Source organism: Talpa occidentalis, unplaced genomic scaffold, assembly GCF_014898055.3.
Source record: "Talpa occidentalis isolate TD23 unplaced genomic scaffold, MPIMG_talOcc4v2.1 talOcc4.2, whole genome shotgun sequence".
NCBI lineage: Eukaryota > Metazoa > Chordata > Mammalia > Eulipotyphla > Talpidae > Talpa > Talpa occidentalis.
In genome coordinates, this window is record NW_023602073.1 from 46,948,038 (window position 1) to 46,970,079 (window position 22,042).

General features: G+C 46.4%; 1 protein-coding gene across 1 annotated transcript in view; it reads right to left on the reverse strand.

Moving 5' to 3' along the window:
* Nucleotides 1-5,176: 5,176 nt before the first annotated feature.
* The window catches only part of LOC119251331 (class I histocompatibility antigen, Gogo-B*0103 alpha chain-like), a 36,937-nt gene continuing 20,071 nt past the window's right edge, over nucleotides 5,177-22,042 (reverse strand). Inside the window, exons 2-6 of the mRNA XM_054698126.1 lie at nucleotides 7,816-8,091; nucleotides 6,713-6,850; nucleotides 6,268-6,300; nucleotides 6,080-6,124; nucleotides 5,177-5,638 (exon numbers count right to left, since the gene is read on the reverse strand). Of these exons, the coding sequence (XP_054554101.1) occupies nucleotides 6,081-6,124; nucleotides 6,268-6,300; nucleotides 6,713-6,850; nucleotides 7,816-8,091 (491 nt within the window). The 3' untranslated portion in view covers nucleotides 5,177-5,638; nucleotide 6,080. The remainder of the gene's footprint in view (nucleotides 5,639-6,079; nucleotides 6,125-6,267; nucleotides 6,301-6,712; nucleotides 6,851-7,815; nucleotides 8,092-22,042) is intronic.

Consider the following 22,042-nt stretch of genomic DNA (forward strand, 5'->3'; position numbering starts at 1 on the left):
AAATTTCATATAAAACTAAAGTTTTACTAAGTTTAACAATGAGAATTTGTTAAATAATTAAAATCACCTTCTCTAAAATCATTGAGCTTTCAGGTTTACTTTTTGCTTCTTATTATAAGAAAACTAAAATTTAATATCATCTCACCTAAAAAAATTAAACCAATTAAAAGGTATTTCTGTATGAGTTATCCAGAGTAACAGGGTGGTCCCCAAGAAAACGGAAAGTTCCAGGTTCCCTGCCCGACCCAAGGGAGGGAGGAGCTGAGCAGGGAGAGAAGAAGCTAGAAAGGAGACTGAGGAAGGAAGGAAGCAGGATGGAGCCAGAAGGAGACTTGGAAGAGGCATGTGGAGCCAAGAGACATGTGAAGAAACTGCAGTTGCTTTTTGGTCGTGGACTGGGTGACATAGATGTGGATGAGAGACCTGTGGGGAGGTGACAGTGGCAGCTTTCATCTTGATTTTGAAATTTTGCTCTTTTCCCCCCAGACTTGTTTGGCTGTTTCTGGTCCTTTCCTGTGGCTCCCCGCGGAAGGTGTTTTAGACTTGGGGCAGGTTTTCAGGACTTGCTCTGGGCCAATCCCATTTGGGTGGACATTTACCCACGAGGGGATAGAACTCGTGCTGCAGTGGTTGCGAACAGCTTCATAGGCTGCGTCTTAAACCCTTGCACCACCAGGGAGGTGCCATCTATTTTTTTTTTTATGCCCATGGATTGTTTCCATAATTTGGCTATTGTAAATATTGTTGCAATGAACACAAGAGTACACATATCCCTTGAAATTTTGCATTCTTTTGATAAATCCCAAGGAGTGGAATGTAATTTATCATTCTCTTTAGCAATTTATCATTTCTCTTTCCAGAAAAATATATCTATGCCTGTATCTAGTCACTAATGTATACAATTGTATAAGTGCAAGAGTGTAAGACACAGAGTGGGAGAAATGATTGCAAATTAGATCATGTATCTGATAAAGCACTTGTATCTAGAATTGATATTGAAAAGAAGTCCTACAAATCAACAACAAGAAATGATCCAATGCAAACAATGGACAAAAGCCTTCACCAATGAAGGACACAGATGCCAAATAACTGTGATGCTCAAAATCACAGGTTAGGGTCTCCCCTGGTGGCGCAGCGGTTGAGTGCTGGGCTGTGAAGCTGCCCGCAGCCTGTGCAGCAGCGGTTCAATCCCCAGCCACCAGCGAGAGTCCCACATGGCGCACAGACCTCTCCTGCCGTGCCCGCTGCTCCCCTCAGCAGTGTACTTTGGTCCTTCTGCCTGTTCTGCTCCCCACTCTGGCTCTGGTGAATTTTCTCACCCTCCCGCACTTCTGATTATACCCAGTGCTTGTATAAATAAATAAATAAATCTTAAAAAAAATCACAGGTTAAAGTCAGACACAGAACAACCATACAGTTCAGTGAGCACTGTCCCTGCTGTTTACCCAACTAATCTGAAAACTTGTATTTGCAAAACGACAAACAAGGAAACTAAACCAAAAAACCCTTCATGGAAGTAAATGTTTATAGCAGAACCCCCACTAATTGTGAGCTGCCCATAATGACTTCCTTCCGAAGACAACAATAACTAAAGAAAGGAAAAATGAAAGTGGATATTTGTACACTTGATGTGCTGATGGAGAATGGCCTCCAATGGAGGCCATTGTGCCTGAGCAGCTCTGCTCACAGTGTCATCAGAAGAGGAAAGTTTGAGAAACTGTCAGCCAGAGGCACTAAGGAATTGTGGTTGGAACTTCATGTGGTGTCCTGGTTGGAATTTCGGGGCATGAAAAGAGCATTAGGAAAATTAATGCAATCCAAATACAGTGCAGTGTTTAGTGAAAGTGCCTCAATATTGCTTCCTTAGCTTCTCAAATGCACTGTGGTCCATGAGACGTTAACAATTTGGAAATGGTGTGCGTTATACAGGAACTCTACTACCTCTGCCATGTCTGTAAATGTAACAGTATTTTTTTAATGTTGTTGGAAATTAAATTTTAAATTAAAATAACAAAAAAAAAATAGCCCTCAACAAAGTTAGAGGTTGTAGAAGGAAAAATGATGAACTACCCAATTTTCCCAGGTATTGCTTTCAAGGGCCTGGAGAGAGGGGGTCTGGGGAGAAAAGATGGGAACCTCACACCCACTGGGGGTTCCGAAGTCTCCCCTTCTCCGAGCCCTACTTCTCTGACTCCTCACAGAGCATCTCACCCCCAGGACATCGCCCTCCAGGACCCCCAACTCTGCCCACCTCAGCCCCAGCCCCGTCCTGGCGGCTCCACCAGAATCCGGAACTGCGCGGCAGCGCCCCCGTGTGGCCAAAGGGCTGAGCGCAGGAGCCCAGAGCTGCCCTTTCTCCTGCTCAGCCAGGCCCTCCCCAGGCTCCCTGGGCTCCCAGCGGCAGGACAGGTCCACTGTCAGGTTAGGGGTCCTCAGATTTCCCCCCTACTGAGTAACTCTGGGTACAGGCCTCACGGAAGAGCCGGTGTCTAGGTCATAACAGTTGCTCCCCCAGTTCTGGGTCCCCAAATTATACAGTTTCCCTCAATCTCTTTGGATGGGAACTTGGACTCCAGAGTCCCTGTTACTTGTTCCTGCTTCCAGGGATGAAAGTTCCTCTTCCAGAGAATCAGTCCTAAATTCTCCATCCTTAGGGTGAGGGAAGGGCCCAAATACCAGAAGCTCAGGCTTTGTTCTAGACCTTCTAAATCTTCTTGAGTATCCAGGTGACTCCTGTGCTCACTGAAGTGTGGGGTCCCTGGTCTCCATGTGCAGTCATCTCTGGGGGATGTCTGCTTGAATTGCTCATCACTGTGGAATGTAGAGTTAAATTCTGCCCCTTTCTCTTGCTGAGTCATCACTTTCTGGGTGACCTTTACATGCTCAAGACTGTAGTATCATTGACATCACATCACCTCCCAGACTTATTTCTTCCTTCAGACATTTCACCTGTGCCCCAGACCTGTCTGTCCAATTGCCAACATCACTTTCAATTCTAATGGATCTGACTCAACTTTCCTAAATTGAATGCCTGGGATGCCCACAAATGGCTCTTCTGGGGTCTCCCCATGTCACTGAGGCTCCGCCTCTCTGCCTGCACAGTCTGAAACACTGAATGTCATCCTTGACCCCTTTCTCACAGCCCAGCAGTAGGAAACACTGTAAAGTCCATGTCTACATATGCACAGTCCTGTCACTGCTTATTATTCCCTGCTCACCCCCAATGAAGCCACCAACCTCTCTATCCGGGGACCCGCACTGGTTTCCCCCATTTCTCTTCCCACCCCTCACCCTTCCATGCTGCACAGCAGCCAGACTGAGGCTACCAGAGAAAAGTCCCACAAGTGTGTATCTGCTCAGAAGGTCTTGTCACCCCACACCTTACTCAGAGTGAAACCCTCCCAACATCCTCAGGCTGAACAATCTGGGTGCACACATCTCGGTTGGCCTCTGCTCAGCCCTTGGCCTCCTTGCTCATGTTAGCCACACAGACACATTCCTGCTCGGGCATCTGCACTGGAGGGTGTACTGCCTGGACTGAACTTCCCTGCACATCACATGCTTGTGGGCAATGTGTCCATCAGACTTTTTCTCAAAGGTCACTTCAGTGAGACCCACACTGACCATGCTGGGAAGAAAACCATCCTGTCCCCACACACTGACTCTGGGTCACCTTCCCCATCCCTTCCCCACTCCCCACTTCTAACCAGAAACACATGTTTTTCTGTCTGATTTACTGTCACACTGTCCCCAGTCTCCCCTCCCTACTAGGACATGTTGTGCATGGTTTTATTTTTTTTTTATTTTTTTTTTAGATTCATCCATTTATACAAGAACAGGGGCATAGGCCAGATGCACAGGTGGGTGAGAGGATTCACCAGAGACAGAGTGGGGAACAGAACAGGTAGACGACAGAAATGCACTGCTGAGGGGAGCAGCGGGTGAGACAGGAGGGGTCTGCTGCGCCATGTGGGCATCTCCCCAGCCGGCCAGGATCGAACCACCACTGCAGAGGCTGCGGAGAGTTTCACGGCGCTGTGCTCAACCGCCTGCGCCACCAGGAATGCCCAAGTTGTGCATGTTTTTAGTTCACTGAGGTTTCCTAGTTGCATAAACAGTCACACATCCAGTGCAACAGTTATCAGTTGTGTCATAAGCGCACAGCACCTCCCTGTTCTACAGACAGTGTCTTTACTAATGTGGCACATTACACAGGTGTATTTTTTTGAAAAGAGGTTCGTAGGTTTTTGCTTAAGATTTATTTATTTTTGTGTAGAAGAACTAGGGTATAGGTCAGAAGTATGATGTTGGGGTTGGTGAGAGGATTCACCAGAGACAGAGTGGGGGAGCGGAACAGGTGGATTTACTGAAATACACTGCTAAGGGGAGCGGCAAGGGAAACAGGAGAGGTCTGTTGTGCCATATGAGGGTAGCTCCCTGGCTGGGGATTGAACTCAGGGTGTAGAGGTGATAGCACTGAGTCTTAACCCCTGGGCCACCAGGGAGGTCCGGGTTCCTAGGCTTATGGGTCCTATTTTTTGGTCAACTATGAAGGTAACTGACTCCATCAACTAATGGGTCTCAATTAGCACCAGCACTGGGGTTACTACATTTAAGGGCAGGGCTATAGGGAGAAGCTGTAGAGAAAAACAGAAATCTATCAGGAACTTATCTAAATCCATCAGGAAATTATCAAACCCTCCTCTCTAGTAATACCAGGATTTTGTTGGAAGAGATGGAAAGAATAATCCAGAAGAAAGTGCTAAATGAGGCCAAAGATCAGAAATCCACCTCACCAAACTCCTGTGTGCAGGGGACACCCTGGGCCTTGTGGGGACAATGACAAATGCTCCTGCTGCTGTCAAAGACAGTGACCAAGAGGACATCGGCCTGGCCTCTAAACATCAGAAAGAACATGCATAAAGCAAAAGAGCTAAAGAAACAAAATAGGAATAAATAGAAAGTCTAGACCTTGAGCTGAGCCTGGGCTGACCTGGCCACATAAGCACTCCCTGCCCAGACTTGACAGCACAAGGCCATGTGGATTCTGAGTCCCTGTGATCACAGGCCCTGCTGGAACAGGTGCTCCTGAAGGACAAGGACAAAGGAGCAGAGAGATGAGCCCTGAGGAGTGACCACGTCAAAGCCCATGACGCACTGAGCACCGAGTGGACACAGGCCCCATCCCCCTCAGCTCCTCACAGCCTCTCCCGCCCCCACCTGCACAGACTCAGCACAGCAAACAAATGATTCTGGAAGGTTTCCCACTTATTTCATCTCAAATTTTGGAATCATTTTTATTAGCCCACCAAACCCATCAGGCAAGTTCTGAAAAGTAATTTCAGAACTCAATTATTATTTAAGTGGGAAGTAATTAATATTCTTGAGGAAAACACAAAGACAGGGGCAGACACAGACCAAGCTGCCTCTGTTGGAACAGGAAAATCATCAAGGAGAAACACAGGTCAGTGTGGGTAGGTGCTTGGTGGGCAGGGCTGGGCCAGTCTCCCCACCCATAAGAACAGAAACACATTCTGATGCCTTTTTCAGCAAAGGAAACCAGAGGATCTTGAAGTTACAAAGTTGGGGTGAGAAGAAATCCTGCATCATTCAACGCCCACCTGGCAGCTGGCTCACACTGTGAAGGAAAAGGATCATAATTAAAAAATCCAAAGAATGGGCCTCCCTGGTGGCACACTGTGTTGAGCGCAAAGCTGTGAAGCTGTCTGCGGCCTTTGAGGTGCTAGTTCAACCCCCTTGCAGCCAGGGAGCTGACCCACATGGCACAGCAGACCTCTCCTATCTCACCCGCTGCTCCCCTCAGCAGTGTGTTTGAGTACATCTGCCTGCTCTGCTCCCCACTCTCTCAGGTGAATCTTCTTATGTCCCACGACTCTGGCCTGTACCCCACTTCTAAAAAAAATTTTTTTTAATTAAAAAAAAATTTAAAGAAACATGTAAGTGTCGACATTCTCCATAGTCCATTGCATCCTTAGAATGTCCCACTCACAGCTTCCCTACAACCTAGTCCCATCCTCTCTGCCCCAGTCCCTCCCACCGCAGGCCTCCAGGGTCTCACCTCAGGGGCTGAGAGACACATCAGAGCTCTGGGCACTGTCACCACCTGGTGGAGAATAAAATAGAACCTGGTCAGAGTCACAAAGATGAGACCACAGAAGGGACTGATGTGGGTGACCCCCAAACCCCATGGGCTCCAGCTACACTGTCCCCAGGGGCTCAGGAATCAAACCCCTTATCCACACTTACCCGCAGCCTGAGAGTATCTTCCTCCTTGTCCTCCTGTGGGAAGACGCATCATGTGAGATCAGGGAGGAGTCAGGCTATGACATCTTAAAGGAATCTCCAAGTCTGAACCACAGGGATGTTCCCAGAACTGTGACTGGACACTTAGAGAAAGACCAGGAAATATGAAGAAAGGAAATGAGAGGGCACTGGACCAACTGCCTGCTGGGGTACCCTCAGCAGGGGCCTTCCCCTCTGCCATTTGCGGGAATCAGGGCCCCAGCACCAGAATTATTGAAGTGAACAATGTGATTCATTTTCAAAAATGCTTTACAAAAGAGAGTTAGCAATCAGTTCCAGACTGGGCAACTCAAGGGCGTGGGTGGTACTTCTAATTACCAGGTAAGACAAGTCCTACCTGTGGCCTGAAAGTCCCCAGTAGACAAGATCCCCCCCGCCACTCCCCTACCAGAGTGTTTCTTCCTCCACATCATAGCTGCAGCCACCGCAGCTCCACTGAGCACAGCTCCAAGGAGAACCAGGCCAGCAATGATGGCCATGGTGGGGTCGGTGGAGTCAATAGGGGTGGTGGGCTGAGGAGGGGGCACTGGAAGGGAAGAGAAGATGAGACCCTTAACCCCAGGCCTCCACCTCATGCTCTGAAGGACTCCAGAAAGGCTCCTGATGCCCCTGAGAAGCACTGTGCCCACGTTCCCTCCTCACCCCATCTCAGGACTCGGGGCTCCTTCAGCCCCTCATGCTGCACATGGCACGTGTATCTCTGTTCCTCCCCAGAAGGCACCTCCACAGACACCCAATTTTGGAAATTTCTGTTCCCCCCAGGCCTGGTCTCCACCAGCTCTATGTCTTTGGCCAGGTTCTCCCCATCTCGCTGCCAGATCAGGGTGATGTCCGCAGGGTAGAAGCCCAGGGCCCAGCACCTCAGGGTGACCTTCTGGCCAGAGGTGGGATGGTGGGTCATGTGTATCTTTGGGGGATCTGAGGAGAAGGGTGAGAACTGTCAAACTTTGGGTTTTTCTCTCATACCCCTGAAAAGCCCTCCTGTGACCATCCTCCGAATGGATAGGGCAGGGGTTTGGAAAGAGGAAGCACAAAATCTAGAAATCAGCCTGGTCTGGGGATTCTGGCATAATACTTATTACTTAGAAAGTTCTAGAATTAGGGAGACAACTTTGTGTAGGAGGACACAGTTCTCTAATGAGGAGAGCACAGGCTTTTGCTCCTGACCTGGGGACTCGGAAAAGCAGAATCAGATCAGAAAAATGTCCTCAGACCAATAAAAAGACCCTGAGGGAGAAACTGATGGTTCCCAAGAGGGCTGCCGGGTTCAAAACATTCCTTGAAGGGTGATTTCAGGGCTGGTCTCCCCTCAGGCTCAGGAGACACTGGATTCCTTAACTGTTCTGAGGAAAAGTGGGGTCCTCTGGGGAATTAGGAAACCCGGGGGGCTCCTCCTCCCCTGACCAGAGAGGGGGCGCTGCTGTGACCCTGACTCCACCCTCCCCGAGGTGCCGGCCTGAAGTGGGTTGGGAGACCCTTGGCCCCTCTTACCTGAGCGCGGCAGCGTCTCCTTCCCGATCTCCAGGTCTCTGCGCAGCCCCTCCACGCACCTGCCCTCCAGGAAGTTCCTGAAGCTCTTAGCCTCTCCCGCCGCCTCCCACTTGCCCCGGGAGATCTGAGCGGCTGTGTCCGCCGCGGTCCAGGAGCACAGGTCCTGGTTCAGGGCCAGGTAATCGGCCCTGTTGTAGGCAACCTGACTGTACCCGAGGAGGAGGCGCCCCTCTGGCCCCACGTCGCAGCCAGCCAGCCACTGGAGGGTGTGAGAGCCTGTCCCCGGCCCGGGGTCACCCGCCAGCCCGCCCTCCAGCCGGGATTAAACCTAAACTGAAATGGAAACCGCATGGGGGAACGTCCCTCAGGCTCGTCCTGGGTCGAGGGGTGACACTTGGATCCGCGGTCTGGGGTTCCCCGCCCATTCGCGGGGATGGGGGTCATAAGCGGCGAGCCTCGCTCTGGTTGTAGTAGCTGCACAGGGCGCACAGGTTCCCTCGGAACGTCTGTGCATTGGACTTCGCGTTCCTAGTCTCCAGCTCTATATTTAATGAAAATAATCAGGGTCATGAGTGGATCTTTCAGAGCTTCTATTTTTGCAATTATTTTTCTTCTCTGTCTCACTCAAGGACTGTTGGATTGTCATATTTACTTTTTGTTTTGGTGGGCCAATGAAAAACGATACAGCCTCTCCGAAATATGTGAAAATAGCAAAATAGCAATTTAAGTACCTTTCAGATAATTGTGACTATTCAATTTTGTTCCACTTCTATAATAAATTGAAACTATACAAGTGGTGGCTTTTTAAATGTTATTTGCAAAGTGAGTGGTAGAACTGTATCACTGAATGTTTTCTGTTCTCTTATATTAATTCCATAGGCCTCTACTGATTATTAATCTTGAATTAATACATGATTTTAAAAGCATTTTTTAGAAGCATTTTTTAATCAGGTTATATGATCTTTATGTTAACTATTCAAGAATCAAATTTTGAAAATCATACATGTTTTCCATTCCAAAGATCCTCAAAGAAAAGTAAGAGGCTACTGGAAGTTGTCAAGTTTACATATGGGACACAATTTTCACTACCTGGTTTTCACTTGGAGCTTGTACTTTATCAAGGCAGCTAATTACTACCATTTATCAACTGTCAGTTTTTCTTTTTTTTAAGATTTATTTATTTATACAAGAATCAAGGTACAGGCCAGATGCGGGAAGGTGAGAGGATTCACCAGAGACAGAGCAGAGAACAGAACAGGCAGAGTGAGGAAATACACTGCTGAGGGGAGCAGCAAGCAAGACAGGAGAGGTCTGCTTCACCCTGTGGGATTCTCGCTGGCCAGGTGGGATCGAACCTGCATGCAGAGGCTTCAGACAGCTTCACAGTGAGGTGCTCAACCGACTGCACCACCAGGGAAGCCCTCAGTTGATTTTCTTAAAGGGACAGCTTGCCGCGGACCAGCACAGCAGTAGATGATGAGGCCACCTCAGGGTTGAGAGAAGCGTGCAGGGTGGTCAGGGCGTGGGTGAAAGAAATGACAAACAGACACACTTCAAGAGTGAAAATCTGAGTGTAATTTTCTTTGAGTTTGTGACCAATATATATATGTTTTTCAAAAGCACAGGGACAATGAATATCAATGAAATCAGCTTGCTCATGGGCTCAGCCTATCACCATCAGGGAGGTGATCTACATAACAAGCAATGACTTTTATAGAAGAAAGAAGGAAGTTTAGAAAGACAAATAAGGGATTAAAGTTTATAGTTCTAGAAAGACTGGATAAGATTTTTAGCATTCTTGTAGTGGTTCCTGGTGGTCGTTATCTTTTGATAAGCTTCTGTCTTTTCAGGGAACTTCCCCTGTACTTCCCCTGCTTCAGGGTGTTATGCTGTTCTCCCCCTGCGCGCTGGTTGCCCAGCTGGACCTAGGGACAGTTAACCCTAAAGGTCACTGCAGGGGGAGGTGCAGCAACAGCTCACATTCATTGTCTAGAAAGTGTGTACAGGTTAACCAATCTAAAGAATGATAGTTTTTTGTCATTCACCTTTTCTAGAAAAGATGGTAGTGCCCTCCTCCTGCACCTCTAATTCACCTCACTCACACAATTTAGTTTCCTTGGGACATAGCACTTTGGATTGTGGCAGAAGTGACTTATATGTGTTCTATGACATCAGAAACTGGGTTTACTTTGTGTCCAGATTCTTTCTGTCACGCTTGAGGAGATGCTCCCTGCTTTCCTGAGCCTCCCTGGCCAGGACCCCACAGCTCTTCACACTGGACAGGGTGGACTCTGTCCACGTCCCTGCTCCCTCCCTCCTGCTCCCTCCTGTGCAGCCCTTCTCCTCTGGGCTCAGGTGCTGGCCCTGCCTGGGGAAGGTTGACAATGATGAGTCATCTCCACACTTGGGGCCTCATTTCAATGTTTTTCTGTTTCTCAGTGTGAGCAACAGCTGACTTTTTTTACTCCCTCCTGGTCTGAAAATGCTTTGTTTGTAACATTTTATATTTTTTATCGTGAACACAGACTATATCCTAAGGACTTTACTATATCTATGTATGTATATGCACACATGCATCATAGGCAGACTATACCAGGTCTTCCTAAATTTTGAAAGGGACGATGGTTGTTGGTCATCAGGTTCAGTGCAGAGCTGAGAGCTGGGCTTCCTGTCTGCTCTGGGCAGGGCCCTCACACTCCTTCCTCCCTCCTCAGGATGCTGTTCTCTGTGGGGCCCATACAGGGTCTCACCCTTCTCTTCTGGGTGTTTATTACTATGTTGTAAGTTCTAATGCTTTTAATAAAATTGTTTTGTATCTCACACATATCTCGCATTTTTAGCTCTTTCGGTGGGAAGGTGTGTCCATCCACCAAGCCCACCTTGGTCAGGTGGAAATTCTAAGGCAAAATCATTCAGTGACAAGATGGCGCGTCCTGGAGTAGAAGGTCAGAGCCTGAGAACACGTGACTGAGGGGGATCTGCCAAGTGTTTGATAGTGTCAGGGATTGTTGTACAATTTATTTTTGATAATAAATGATTTTGATAATTACTAATATTTGTTACTTACACACACATAGAAGATTCATAAATACTCAAGAACATACACAAATACATAAGTCACAGCATCCTCAGTCTGCCAAGTCTCCTCTACTCTGAACCCACTGCAGTCAGCATCTCCTCATTTCTCTTTCCAGGAAAGTCTATGTATGCACCTATGTGAGTGTTAGGTCTGCAAAAGAGCTGGGGCCACAGACCAGGAGAAAATATTTGCAAAATATGACTCTAATATAATATATGTTTTAGAATATGCATGGAACTCTTAAAATTCAACAAGGAACAGATAACTTTTTAAAATTGAGTAAAACTCTGAACAGTTTCCAAGGAAGCTATAGTGATGGCAACTAGGCATATGAACAGAAACATGACATCATATGTTGAAAGACATATATAAATGCAAGTGCAAATTAAAGCAACAAGGACACACTATACACACCTATTATATGGCTTAAATCCAAATCTAGTACAGCAGACCCCCTTACATCCATGTGGGATGTGTTCCAAGACCCCCAGTGGATACCAGAACCACCAATAGTATGGAGCCCTCTATACCCAAAGATTTCCCTGCATGTACATACATATGATACATTTACTTTCTAAATTAGGCACCATGTGAATAATAACAATAACTTTAAAACAGGACAATCAAAATCACAACAATGTACTGTAATAAAAGCTGTGTGATTGTGATCTCTCTCTAAATATCTTATTATGAAAAAACTTTGAACCTAGGATATTTCGGGAAACTGAAGCCTTGGAAATTGAAACCTCAGATAAGGGGGGACACTGTGCACCAGGTCCTGACCAGAATGGGGAGCAACAGGGACCTCCATTCACTGCCAGAGGAAACGCAAAACCACATAGTCACTTTGGAAGAGATTTGGCAATTTCAAATTCTTATTAAGTGAAACACAGATTTACCCTAAAACATGCTGATTACTCTCTTGGGTATTCACCAACTCACTTGAAAACTTTTGTTTACACAAAACCTGCACACAAATGTTTATAGCAGAGCACCCCTCAAGTGTGGCCTCCACATGGTGACGCCTTCCAACGACTGCTGTGTGGAAAGGGACACAGGAAAGAAAGATCTTCCCGGGGAGGAAGTGGAGACCCGACCTCAGCAAGGGGGGAAGGTGACATCACCAGTGAGGAGCAGGTGCAGGTGACTCTCCAGGGCGCTGTGCTGAGAAGGGCCCTTCATGTTTCTGTTTTTTCTGCAACCCCATCACCCCAGTCAGCCAACCTCACACTGAGGGCCCTTCTACAACACACCTGAGCAGCGCTCCCCTAAATGCCAAGACCATCAAAACCAAGAAGAGTCTGAGACACTGACTCAGCCAGAGGAGCCTCAGGAGACACGACTGGGACTTAATGTGACATCAGGATGGGAGCCTGGGACAGCAAAAAGAAATACTAATGACATCCACATCAAGTATGGGGATTATTCATAACGTGACTATTGCCCCATTAGCTGTACAGATAAGACAGAGATATCCATGTTAACAGAGAAAAGGGTGAGGGATATACAGGAATCTTGTACCAATTTTTACATACATTATTTTAAAATAAAAATATTAAAATGTAGCCCTCAGAAAAGGCACAGGGAGTGGAAGGGAATAGCATCTGCTTTGCAGTCTCCAGGGTGTGGTCATCAAGGGGCTGCAGAGAGAGGCTGTGGGGGTAGAAGATGGCACCTCAGACACAGGGCAGCTCCAGAGCCTCCTCTCCTCTCCTCCACTCCCCCCGCCCAGCCTGGTGCCAGGGCTGCTCACAGGGCATCGTCACCCCCTCCCCCAGTGATGTTCAGCCCCAACTCACCCTCTCAGACTGAGTCACACACACCCAGCCTCTCCCCTGGCTGCCAGACTAGGACAGCGCCGCAGCGCCCCCGTGTGGCCACGGGGCTGAGGGCAGAGGAGAGAACCCTGTGATCTCCCAGGTTCTCAGGGGATCCCAGAAGGACAGGGTTGTGCACACAAGTGGGAGCCCCATACAGCTTCAGGTTCTGTGTCTGACCTGTTTCCTAATACATGCTGACGTGATGGTCCCTGTCAGCTAATCACCACGGACTTTGGTTCAGGCAGGCTCAGATCCCCAGGCCATAACAGCTGACTCTAAAGACCAGGGTGGGCCCCACAAACATACCAGGTGCCCTCAGTCTCCTGGAATGAGACCTTGACCCAGAGTCCCTGTCACTTGTTCCAGTTGCTGACTCCAGGGATGGAGGCTCCTCCTCCAGGGAATCAGCATTAATCCCTCCATCTCTAAGCTGGGCTGGAAGAGGGCCAGGGGGAGAGACCCCCCAAGGTCATGGGCTAGGAAGAGGGGAGGCTCCTGGAGGAGTGAGGAGAGGGAGGAAATAGGGGCTTTAGGGGAGGGAGGCCCACAGGAGTGGAGGGGGAGGAGACAGGGAAGGGTCAGCTTAGTGAGCACCTGGGTGGGAAGGCTGGTCATTGTGGGGAGAGGCCCAGGGGCTCTGGCTGGGGCTGGGAGAGTCTCTGCTGTCAGTTGGGCTGTAACCACACAGTGGCCGCTCTGTGATCAGCTGGGAAACTGTACTTAAGTGTAAGGCCTTCTCCGTGCACAGACAGATGGTATAATTCAAACACACAGGGAAGAAAGGGAAAGGAAGATAAAGGGGGTAATTTAGTGCTCCCTCTTGCAGAGCAAAGTGCTCTTATGCTGGGGTGACAGGGAGAATCAAGGAGCCCAGAGAGCGGGAGCCCAAGGCCTGTGTTGCCTGCTGGGGACAGCCTCTCCCTGTGCTGGGACCTCACAGCCCAGTCTGATCCCATCTCAGCTCACAGCCTTCAGGCCCTGGACACCGTCTCAGGCACCAGGAGCCCCTACACCAGGAGCAGTGGCCCAGGCCTTGGACTCCATGTTCCGGAGCACAGAGGGCAGGGGTGGAAGGAGCTGGAGTCTGAGGTGGCCACAAGGGGATCAGCCAGGAGAAGGGCCAGTGACTTCTGACTCACTTCTCCCTAAAAGGGAATGTGTCTCCCCATCCCCTCGCTCCAGGGCAGGTGTCCACACAGCATACCCAAGGTGCCCAGGGTGAGACCACCCACCTTTTGGAGCCCGGAGAGTGACCTCCTACCCCCTCTCCATATCTGGGAGCCAGAACCTGGTATCTTCTCTCTTAGTCCCCTTCCTGGGCCAAGAGATACCCACTGGGTCCCTCAGGCCTTGCTTCCTGCGCTCCTGACTTTTAAGTTAAAGGCCTGGTGATCCTGGACCCAAAGCAACTTTTTGACCTTCAATATTGACCTAAGGGTTAAGGGTCAGGGAAGGAGTTTCCAGGGCCCCATTGGTGGCAGACCCAGGCCTCCCAGCTGGGCAGAATCATCGTATCTGGACATAAGCCTGGGGCCAGAGGACTTCAATGTCTAACAAACCTACTACCTGGCCAGGGCGCCCTCCCCAATGCAAGAATCTGCAGAGAGTGGTGGTCTGTCTTAGATTGACTCCTTGCATTTCTTTAAAAAAAAATTAAATATTTACTTATTTTCTTACACTGTTATTTTTTGTACAGTGTTTGATTCTCCTCTCAGGCGTAGTCCCCATAGTTTTCCACCACTGTGATCCATCATCACAGTCCCCTGTGCTCTTGCTTCCCATTTTCACCCTCTTTCCCTATCACCTGCTGAAGGCCTTAGATTTATGTCCAGCTTGTAAGTTTTGTCTTTTTCCTGTCCCTTTGTTCGATTTCTCTGTATTCCACATATAAGTGAAGCCAAATGATATTTATATGTTTTTCTTTCTGAATTATTTTGCTTAGCATAATCCCTTCTAGCTCCATCCATGTTGCCACAAATGGCATGAGTTTATCTTTTTTGATAGTGGAGTAGTATTCCATTGTGTAAATATACTATAACTTTTTGATCCATTCCTCTGTTTTGGGACATTTGGGTAATTTTCATATCTCAGCTATTGTAAATAGTGCTGCAATAACACAGGAGTGCAGGCTTCCTTTTGATATAGTATTTTTGTGTTTTGGGTAGTTCATAGCAGTGGAATTGCTGGGTCATAAAATAGATCTGTTTTTAATAATTTGAGGAATCCCCACACAGCTTTCCACAGTGGTTGCACCAGTTTATATTCCCACCAGCAGTTTAAGAAAACAGCTTTTTCTCCACACATCCTCATCACCATTTGTTGTCCCTAGCTTTGTTGTTTTGTTTTTTCTTTTTTTAATATGGGCCTTTCTCACAGATGCAAGGTGGTATCTCATTGTGGTTTTGATTTCCATTTCTCTGATTATAAGTGATGTTGAACATTTTTTCTTATTCTTGCTGGCCATTTGTATTTCCTCTTTGAAGAAGTGTCTTTTTAGCTCTTATGCCCATTTTATAAATGGGTTGTTTGCTTGGGTTTTTTTTTTTTTTTTTTGAGTTGTGTTAGCTCTTTGTAGATATTTTATATCAGTCCCTTATCAGTTGTATGATGTGAAAATATTTTCTCCCATTAAATCTGGTGTCTCTTCTTTTTATTGACTGTCTCTTTGGCTGTGTAGAAACTTTTTGGTTGATGTGGTCCCAGCTGTTTCTCTTCTCTTTTGTTTTCCATGTTTCTGGAGAGAAGTCCTCAAAGATGCTTCTGATGTTTATGTCACAGAGAGTTTTGCCAATGTTTCTTCTATCTAGTTTTATGGTTTCAGGACTAACATTCAAGTCTCATGCATTTTGAGTTGATTTTTTTGTGTGGTGTTAGGTAGTAATCTCATTTCATTCTTCTGCATGTGACAGTTCTGTTTTCCCAGCACCGTTTGCTGCTAAGGCTTTCCTTACTCCACTGGGTATTTTTTGTCCCTTTGTCATAGATTAGTGTGGTTTTATTTCTGGGCTTTCCTTCTGATTCTATTGGTGTGTGTGTCTGTTATTGTTTCAATGCTATGCTGCTTTTATTATAAAACTTTGTAGTATAGTGTGGAGTCTGGGAGTGTGATGCCTCTATTCTCCTCCCTGCTAGTCAGGAGAGCTTTCACTATTTGGGTTTTTTGCTTTTTTGGTTTTTGTGGTTCCATATGAATTTCATCAATATTTGTTCCATTTCTTTGAAGAAGGTCATTGAGATTTTCATTGGAATTGCACTGAATCTGTAAATTGGTTTTGGTAGAGTGGCCATTTTGATGTCTTCTCCTATTTCTTTTAAAAGTGTTTTGTACTCCCACCAGCAGTGCGGGAGAGTTCCTTTTTCTTCACATCCTTGCCAACATTTGTTGTTGCTAGTTTTTGGGGTTTTTTTAAGATTTATTTATTTATGCATACAAGAGCTGGGGGGCAGGCCAGAGATGAAGGGGGTGAGAGGATTCACCAGAGACAGAGTGGGGAACAGAACAGAAAGACTGACCGAAGTGAACTCCTGAGGGGAGCAGCAGGCGAGAAACCATGTGGGTTTCTCTCTGGCCAGCCGTGTATTGAACTGGTGTTGCAGAGGCTGCGGATCACTTCATAGTGCGATGCTTAACCCCTTGTGCCACCTGGGAGGCCCTGTTACTAGTTTTTTTAATATGTGCCATTCTCATTAGTATAAGATGGCATCCCATTGTCCTTTTGATTTGCAGTTCCCTGATTACAAGAGATGTTGAACATTTTTTCATATGCCTGTTGGCCATTTGCATTTCCTCTTTGGAGAAGTTTCTTTTCACTGTTAAAAGAAATGGGCAGCTCTTCTGCCCATTTTTTGACTGGGTTATTTTCTTTGTTGTTTTTGAGTCTCATCAGCTCTTTGTAGATTTTTGTGATCAGTCCTTTATCATTAGTGCCATGTGCAAAAATTTTATCCCAGTCAGTGGGGTGTCTCTTTGTTTTGGTTACTGTCTCTTTGACTGTACAGAAGCTCTTTAATTTGATGTAGTCCCAGCTGTTTATCTTTGCCTTCACTATCACTGCTTTGGGTGATGTGTCTTTAAAGATGTTACTGAGGTGTATGTCATGTAGTGTTTCGCCTGTATTTCCTTCTATCTATTTTATGGTTTCAGGACTTATGTCTAGTTCTTTAATCCATTTTGACTTCGTTTTTGTGCATGGTGTGAGCTAGTAGTCAAACTTCATTCTTTTGCATGTAGCAACCCTGTTTTCCCAGCACCATTTATTGAACAAACTTTCTTTTCTCCAATGTATAGTTCTTGCTACTTTGTCGAAGATTAGTTGGCCATAAATCTGTGGGTGTATTTCTGGATTTTCTATTCAGTTCCATTGGTCTGTGTGTCTGTTCTTGTTCCAATACCATGCAGTGTTGATGATTATGGCTTTGTAGTATACTCTGAAGTCTGGGAGTGTGATACCTCCATTCCCTTCTTTTTTTTTTTTCAGGAGAGATTTGGCTACTCAGGGTTTTTGGTGACTCCATCTGAATTTCATTAATATTTGTTCTATTTCTTTGAAGTATGTCATTGAAATTTTTATTGGAATAGCATTGAATCTGTAAATTGCTTTTGGTAGGATGGCCATTTTGATAAAGTTAATTCTTCCAATCCATGAGCAGGGGATGTTTTTCCATTTCTGTGTATCTTCTTCTATTTCTTTTTAACAGTTTTATAGTTTTCTTTGTATAGATCCTTTACCTCTTTTGTTAGGTTTCTTCCCAAGCATCTGATTTTTTTTTTTTTGTTTCAATAATAAAAGGGATGGTTTTCTTGATTTCTTCTTCTTCAGATTTATAGTTTTTGTATAGGTAGGCTCCTGATTTTTGTGTGTTGATTTTGTATCCTGCTACTTTACTAAACTAATTGATTAATTTTTCTGTGGCATTTTGGGGTTCTCCATGTATATTATCATATCATCTGTGAATAGTGGTAGTTTTCCTTCCTTCTTGGCTATTTGGATTCCTTGTATGTCTTTCTCTTGTCTTACTGCTCTGGCTAGGACTTCCAGTATTATATTGAAGAGCAGTGGTGAGAGTGGACATCTTTGTCTTGTTCCAGATCTTAATGGAAATGTTTTCAACTTTTCACCATTGAGAATGATATTGGCTATGTGCTTGTCATATATGGTCTTTATGATGGTGAGGTATGTTTTTTTTTTTTAATTTTTTTTATTTTTATATTCCCCATACAATTCCACCCCCCTTATTTTGACCCCAATCCCTCCTTTCCCTTCCCCCCCATAGTGTGTCTCTGGTTCATAGTTGTTTGTTGATTTTGATTATTTCTTTCTTATAGTTACTCTCTTTCCTTGTCCCTTATTTAGGTTTTCTAAATTCCTGCTATGAGTGAGACCATCCAGTATTTTTCTTTTCCTTTCTGGCTTATTTTACTGAGCACTGGGTACAGTCAGAAGTATGGGAGGGTGAGAGAATTCACCAGAGACAGAGTGGGGAGCAGAGCAGGCAGACTGACGAAGTACACTGCTGATGGGAGCAGCAGGCAGCAGGAGAGATCTGCGCACCATGTGGGACCCTCGCCGGCAGCTGGGGATTGAACCGGTGCTGCAAAGGCTGCGGGCAGCTTCGCAACCCAGTGCTCAACCACTGTACCATCGGGGAGGCCCGTTTATCTTTTTTGATTGCTGAGCAATTTTCCATTGTCCAACCACTATGGAAAGCTGTGTGGAGATTCCTCAACCTACTAAAGATAGAGCTTCCATATGATCCAGAAATCCCACTCCTAGGTATTAACCCAAAGAAACATTAATTCCAAAGAGCACCTGCACCCCTATGTTTATAGCAGCACTATTTGCAATAGCTAAGCTTTGGAAATAACCCAAATGCCCAAAAATAGATGATTGGATCAAGAATATGAGGTATGTTTCTTGTATCCCGAGAATTTCAAGGGCCTTTATCATAAATGGGTGTTGTACTTTGTCAAAAGCTTTGTCAGCATCTATTGACATTATCACGTGGTTTTTATGATTTTTTTTTTTTGTTGATGTGTTGGATTACCTTGATCAATTTTTGGATGTTGAACCATCCTTGTGTCCCTGGAATAAATCCTACTTGGTCCTGGTGAATTGTCTTATGGATACATTGTTGGATTCTGTTAGCTAAAATTTTATTGAGGATTTTTGCATCAGTGTTCATTAGAGAGATGGCCTTTTATTTTTGTGTGTTGTTTAGGAGGAATTTTTTTTTTATAAGATTAACAATAAAAGGGCTGCCTGGGCAGGTAGTGGGTGCCCATCACTAAGAGGATCCAACCCTCACTCTGGTTGTTGTCCAGTGGATCGTGATAATGAGAAAATAAGAAAGAAACAATAATTTCACCCACTCTAACATTACACCTTCCTCCAGGAACTGAGGTTGATGCTGCCCCATCTCTCCCCTCCCTCCCTGGAATGTAAACAAAGGCTCAGCTCAGTAACTGGGGTGACCTGGGCTAATCCATCCCTGGACCAGACCAGCAGGGCACACACTCCTCCTTCCCCCTGTGGGACTCCCTCCAGCTCTGGTCTAGAGAGAAAGTAGCTGCAGCCCACGGAGCCAGTGACCCCTGGGAAACAGAGGGGTGCCAGGCTGGAGCTCCCTGACTCTGAGGCCAGTGTGTTTTCTACAATGACCCCAAAGGAGGCGAGCTTAAAGTGATGTTGGGGACTGGGGGAGGGAGATGTCAGGGGAGCGGGAGCCACCACGTCCTAGCAAGGGGCCCAGAGTGGGGTCCTACCCAGATCCTTCCAGCTCAGTTCAACCAAGACATATTTCTAAACTTCCTCCTCTTCTTCATATCCTTTGCTTTCTCAAGACCTGCTCAAAAATAGCTTCTTGATAGAATTTTTGCCATCTAGGTGTTGTCCTGAAGTTCTTTGCTCTTTGTGGGATTTGAACTCATTTATGCTGGGCTTGATTGTCCTCCCACTGTCTATGTTGTGTGCCCTGTCTTTCCTGTTAAACACGCACACACACACACTCCCCTCTCCTTGGGAACCAGATCCTCACTCAGCACTGGGGTTGCTCTGACCCTCTGTCTCTGGTTCCCTATCAGAGCCGCCCTCTCTGCAGCGTCTCTACTCAGTGGTGTCTGAGCAGCCCCAGGAGTCCCTGCACCTCCTGCCTCTGACCTTGTGGGAAACCAGCCCCTCAGCCTGCATGACAGTGAGGAGGCGAAGGCAAAGTCCTGAGGTCAGTGACTGATGGAGACAATGTACCTTTTTTTTAATTTTTTTTCTCTCATTACTGTATTATTTCTATTGAGGCAACATGAGTTTACACACTGCATGTGTTCAGAGGCACAGGGTCACCCTTCTCAGATGTTTGTTACAACATCACACCCACCTCAGGGCACCCACAGTCCTCCACCATAGTCCATGAGGCTCTCTTCCCTCTTTGTTTCCTGCTCTCACCCTCCCTCACCCATAGGGTCAATTCTCCAGTCATAGTTCTAGAGTTTGTTTTGGTTTAGTTTTATCTGTCCCTGCTTTGTTTCTTTATATTCCACATATGAATGAAATCATCTAGTATTTGACTTTCTCCTTCAAACTTATTTCACTTAGCATAATTCCCTCCTGATCAATCCATGTTTTGCAAATTTAAGGCTTTGTCTTTTTCACAGCTGAGTAGTATTCCATTGTGTCTATCGACCACCTCTTCTTTGTCCACTCATTTGTCATTGGGTACTTAGGTTGTTCCCACAGTTGGTTATTGTGCACAGTGCTGCAGTGAACATAGCAGACACACATCCTTTGGAATTAGTGTTTTTACCTCCTTTGGATAAATATCAAGGAATGGAATTCTTGACCTTGTGGAAGGTGTATTTTGAATATTTTGAGGAACCCCCATTCTGTTCTCCATAGGGGCGGGACTGTAACAGTGTGGTCTCCATAGAAAAGGAAGGTTCCATTTCTCCTGCCCCACCCCAGGAAGGGCAGAGCCCACCAGGGATGAGAAGCTAAAGAGGAGGCAGAAGCAACAAGGTGGAGAAAGGAGACTGGAGGAGACCCAGGGGCATGGAAAGAAACACTTGAAAGAGACAAAGACATGGGTAAGAGATCCAGGGGAGGCTGACGATGGCAACCTTTAACTTGCTATAACTTGCTATGGATTTTGATTTTGCTCTTGTCCTTCCAGACTTTCCTGGTCCTTCCTGACCCTTTTCTGAGTCCCCACCAGAGGCGCCTTAGACTCTGGCAGGCTTTTGGCCCTCAGCAGTCCTGCTTGGGGCCAATCCTGTTTGGGTGGGCATTTCCCATGAGGGGACGGGAACTTGGGGTGTTTCACTTGGAAACTATTTTAACTATATACTTTATCTTCTCTTTCTCTATTGCACACAAATTATATTATCATTCTTTTCTATTAAAGGTCTTATACACTATAGTATGATTTGTCTTTATATAACCGATGACAGTACCTACTTAGATTGATCAGGTTTGAGGATCTGGGGAACCCCTTGTTCTGCCCGCTAACAGGATAAGTCACCATCCCCACCCACAATGTATCAGAGCTCCTTTTCCTCCGCCCCCTACACTGGGTCATTGTCACAGGTGTGAGGGGGTATCCCGTTTCAATTGGCATTTTCCTGACAGCAATGATGATAAACATTTATCCATGTACATATTGGCCACATGTGTGTCTTTAGAGAAGTACCTGTTTAACTCTCGTTTTGATTGCCCTGTTTTCTTCTTTTGGAGTCCTGGGTGGGATTAGCAGCCCTTGGTGTCTTGGATCTCTCTGGTCTGGGGTCGGGGTGGGGACCATAACACCTATTTGTGGCTTTTGTTCAGGACATCCTCTCCCCCTAACAGAACCTACTACCTTTGCAACTTTTCTGTAAATCTAACAGCATTCTTTAAATTTTTCTTTAAACTACCCTCAGCACTTAATAGGTTGTAGAAGGAAAAAACTATCTACTTTCCTGTTTTCCCAGGTTTTGTTATCCAGGGACTGGAGAGAGGGGTCCTGGGGAGAAAAGCTGGAAACCTCACACACAGGGCAGGTTCCGGGGTCTCCTCTTCTCTCAGCCCTGCCTCTCTGACTCCTCACAGAGCATCTCAGCCCCAAGACGCCGCCCTCCAGGACCCCCAACTCTGCCCAACTCAGACATCTCCAAGTCCTGGCGGCTCAAATGGAATCCGAACAGCGCGCAGCGCCCCCGTGTGGCCACAGGGCTGAGCACAGGAGACCAGAGTTCCCCAAGACCTGTCCCAGGCTCTCTCCCAGCAGCAGGTTATGGATCTGCACACAAGGGGGCGCCCAAGTCCCGTGTCAATTTGTTGTGGGGTTTTTTTTTTTTTTT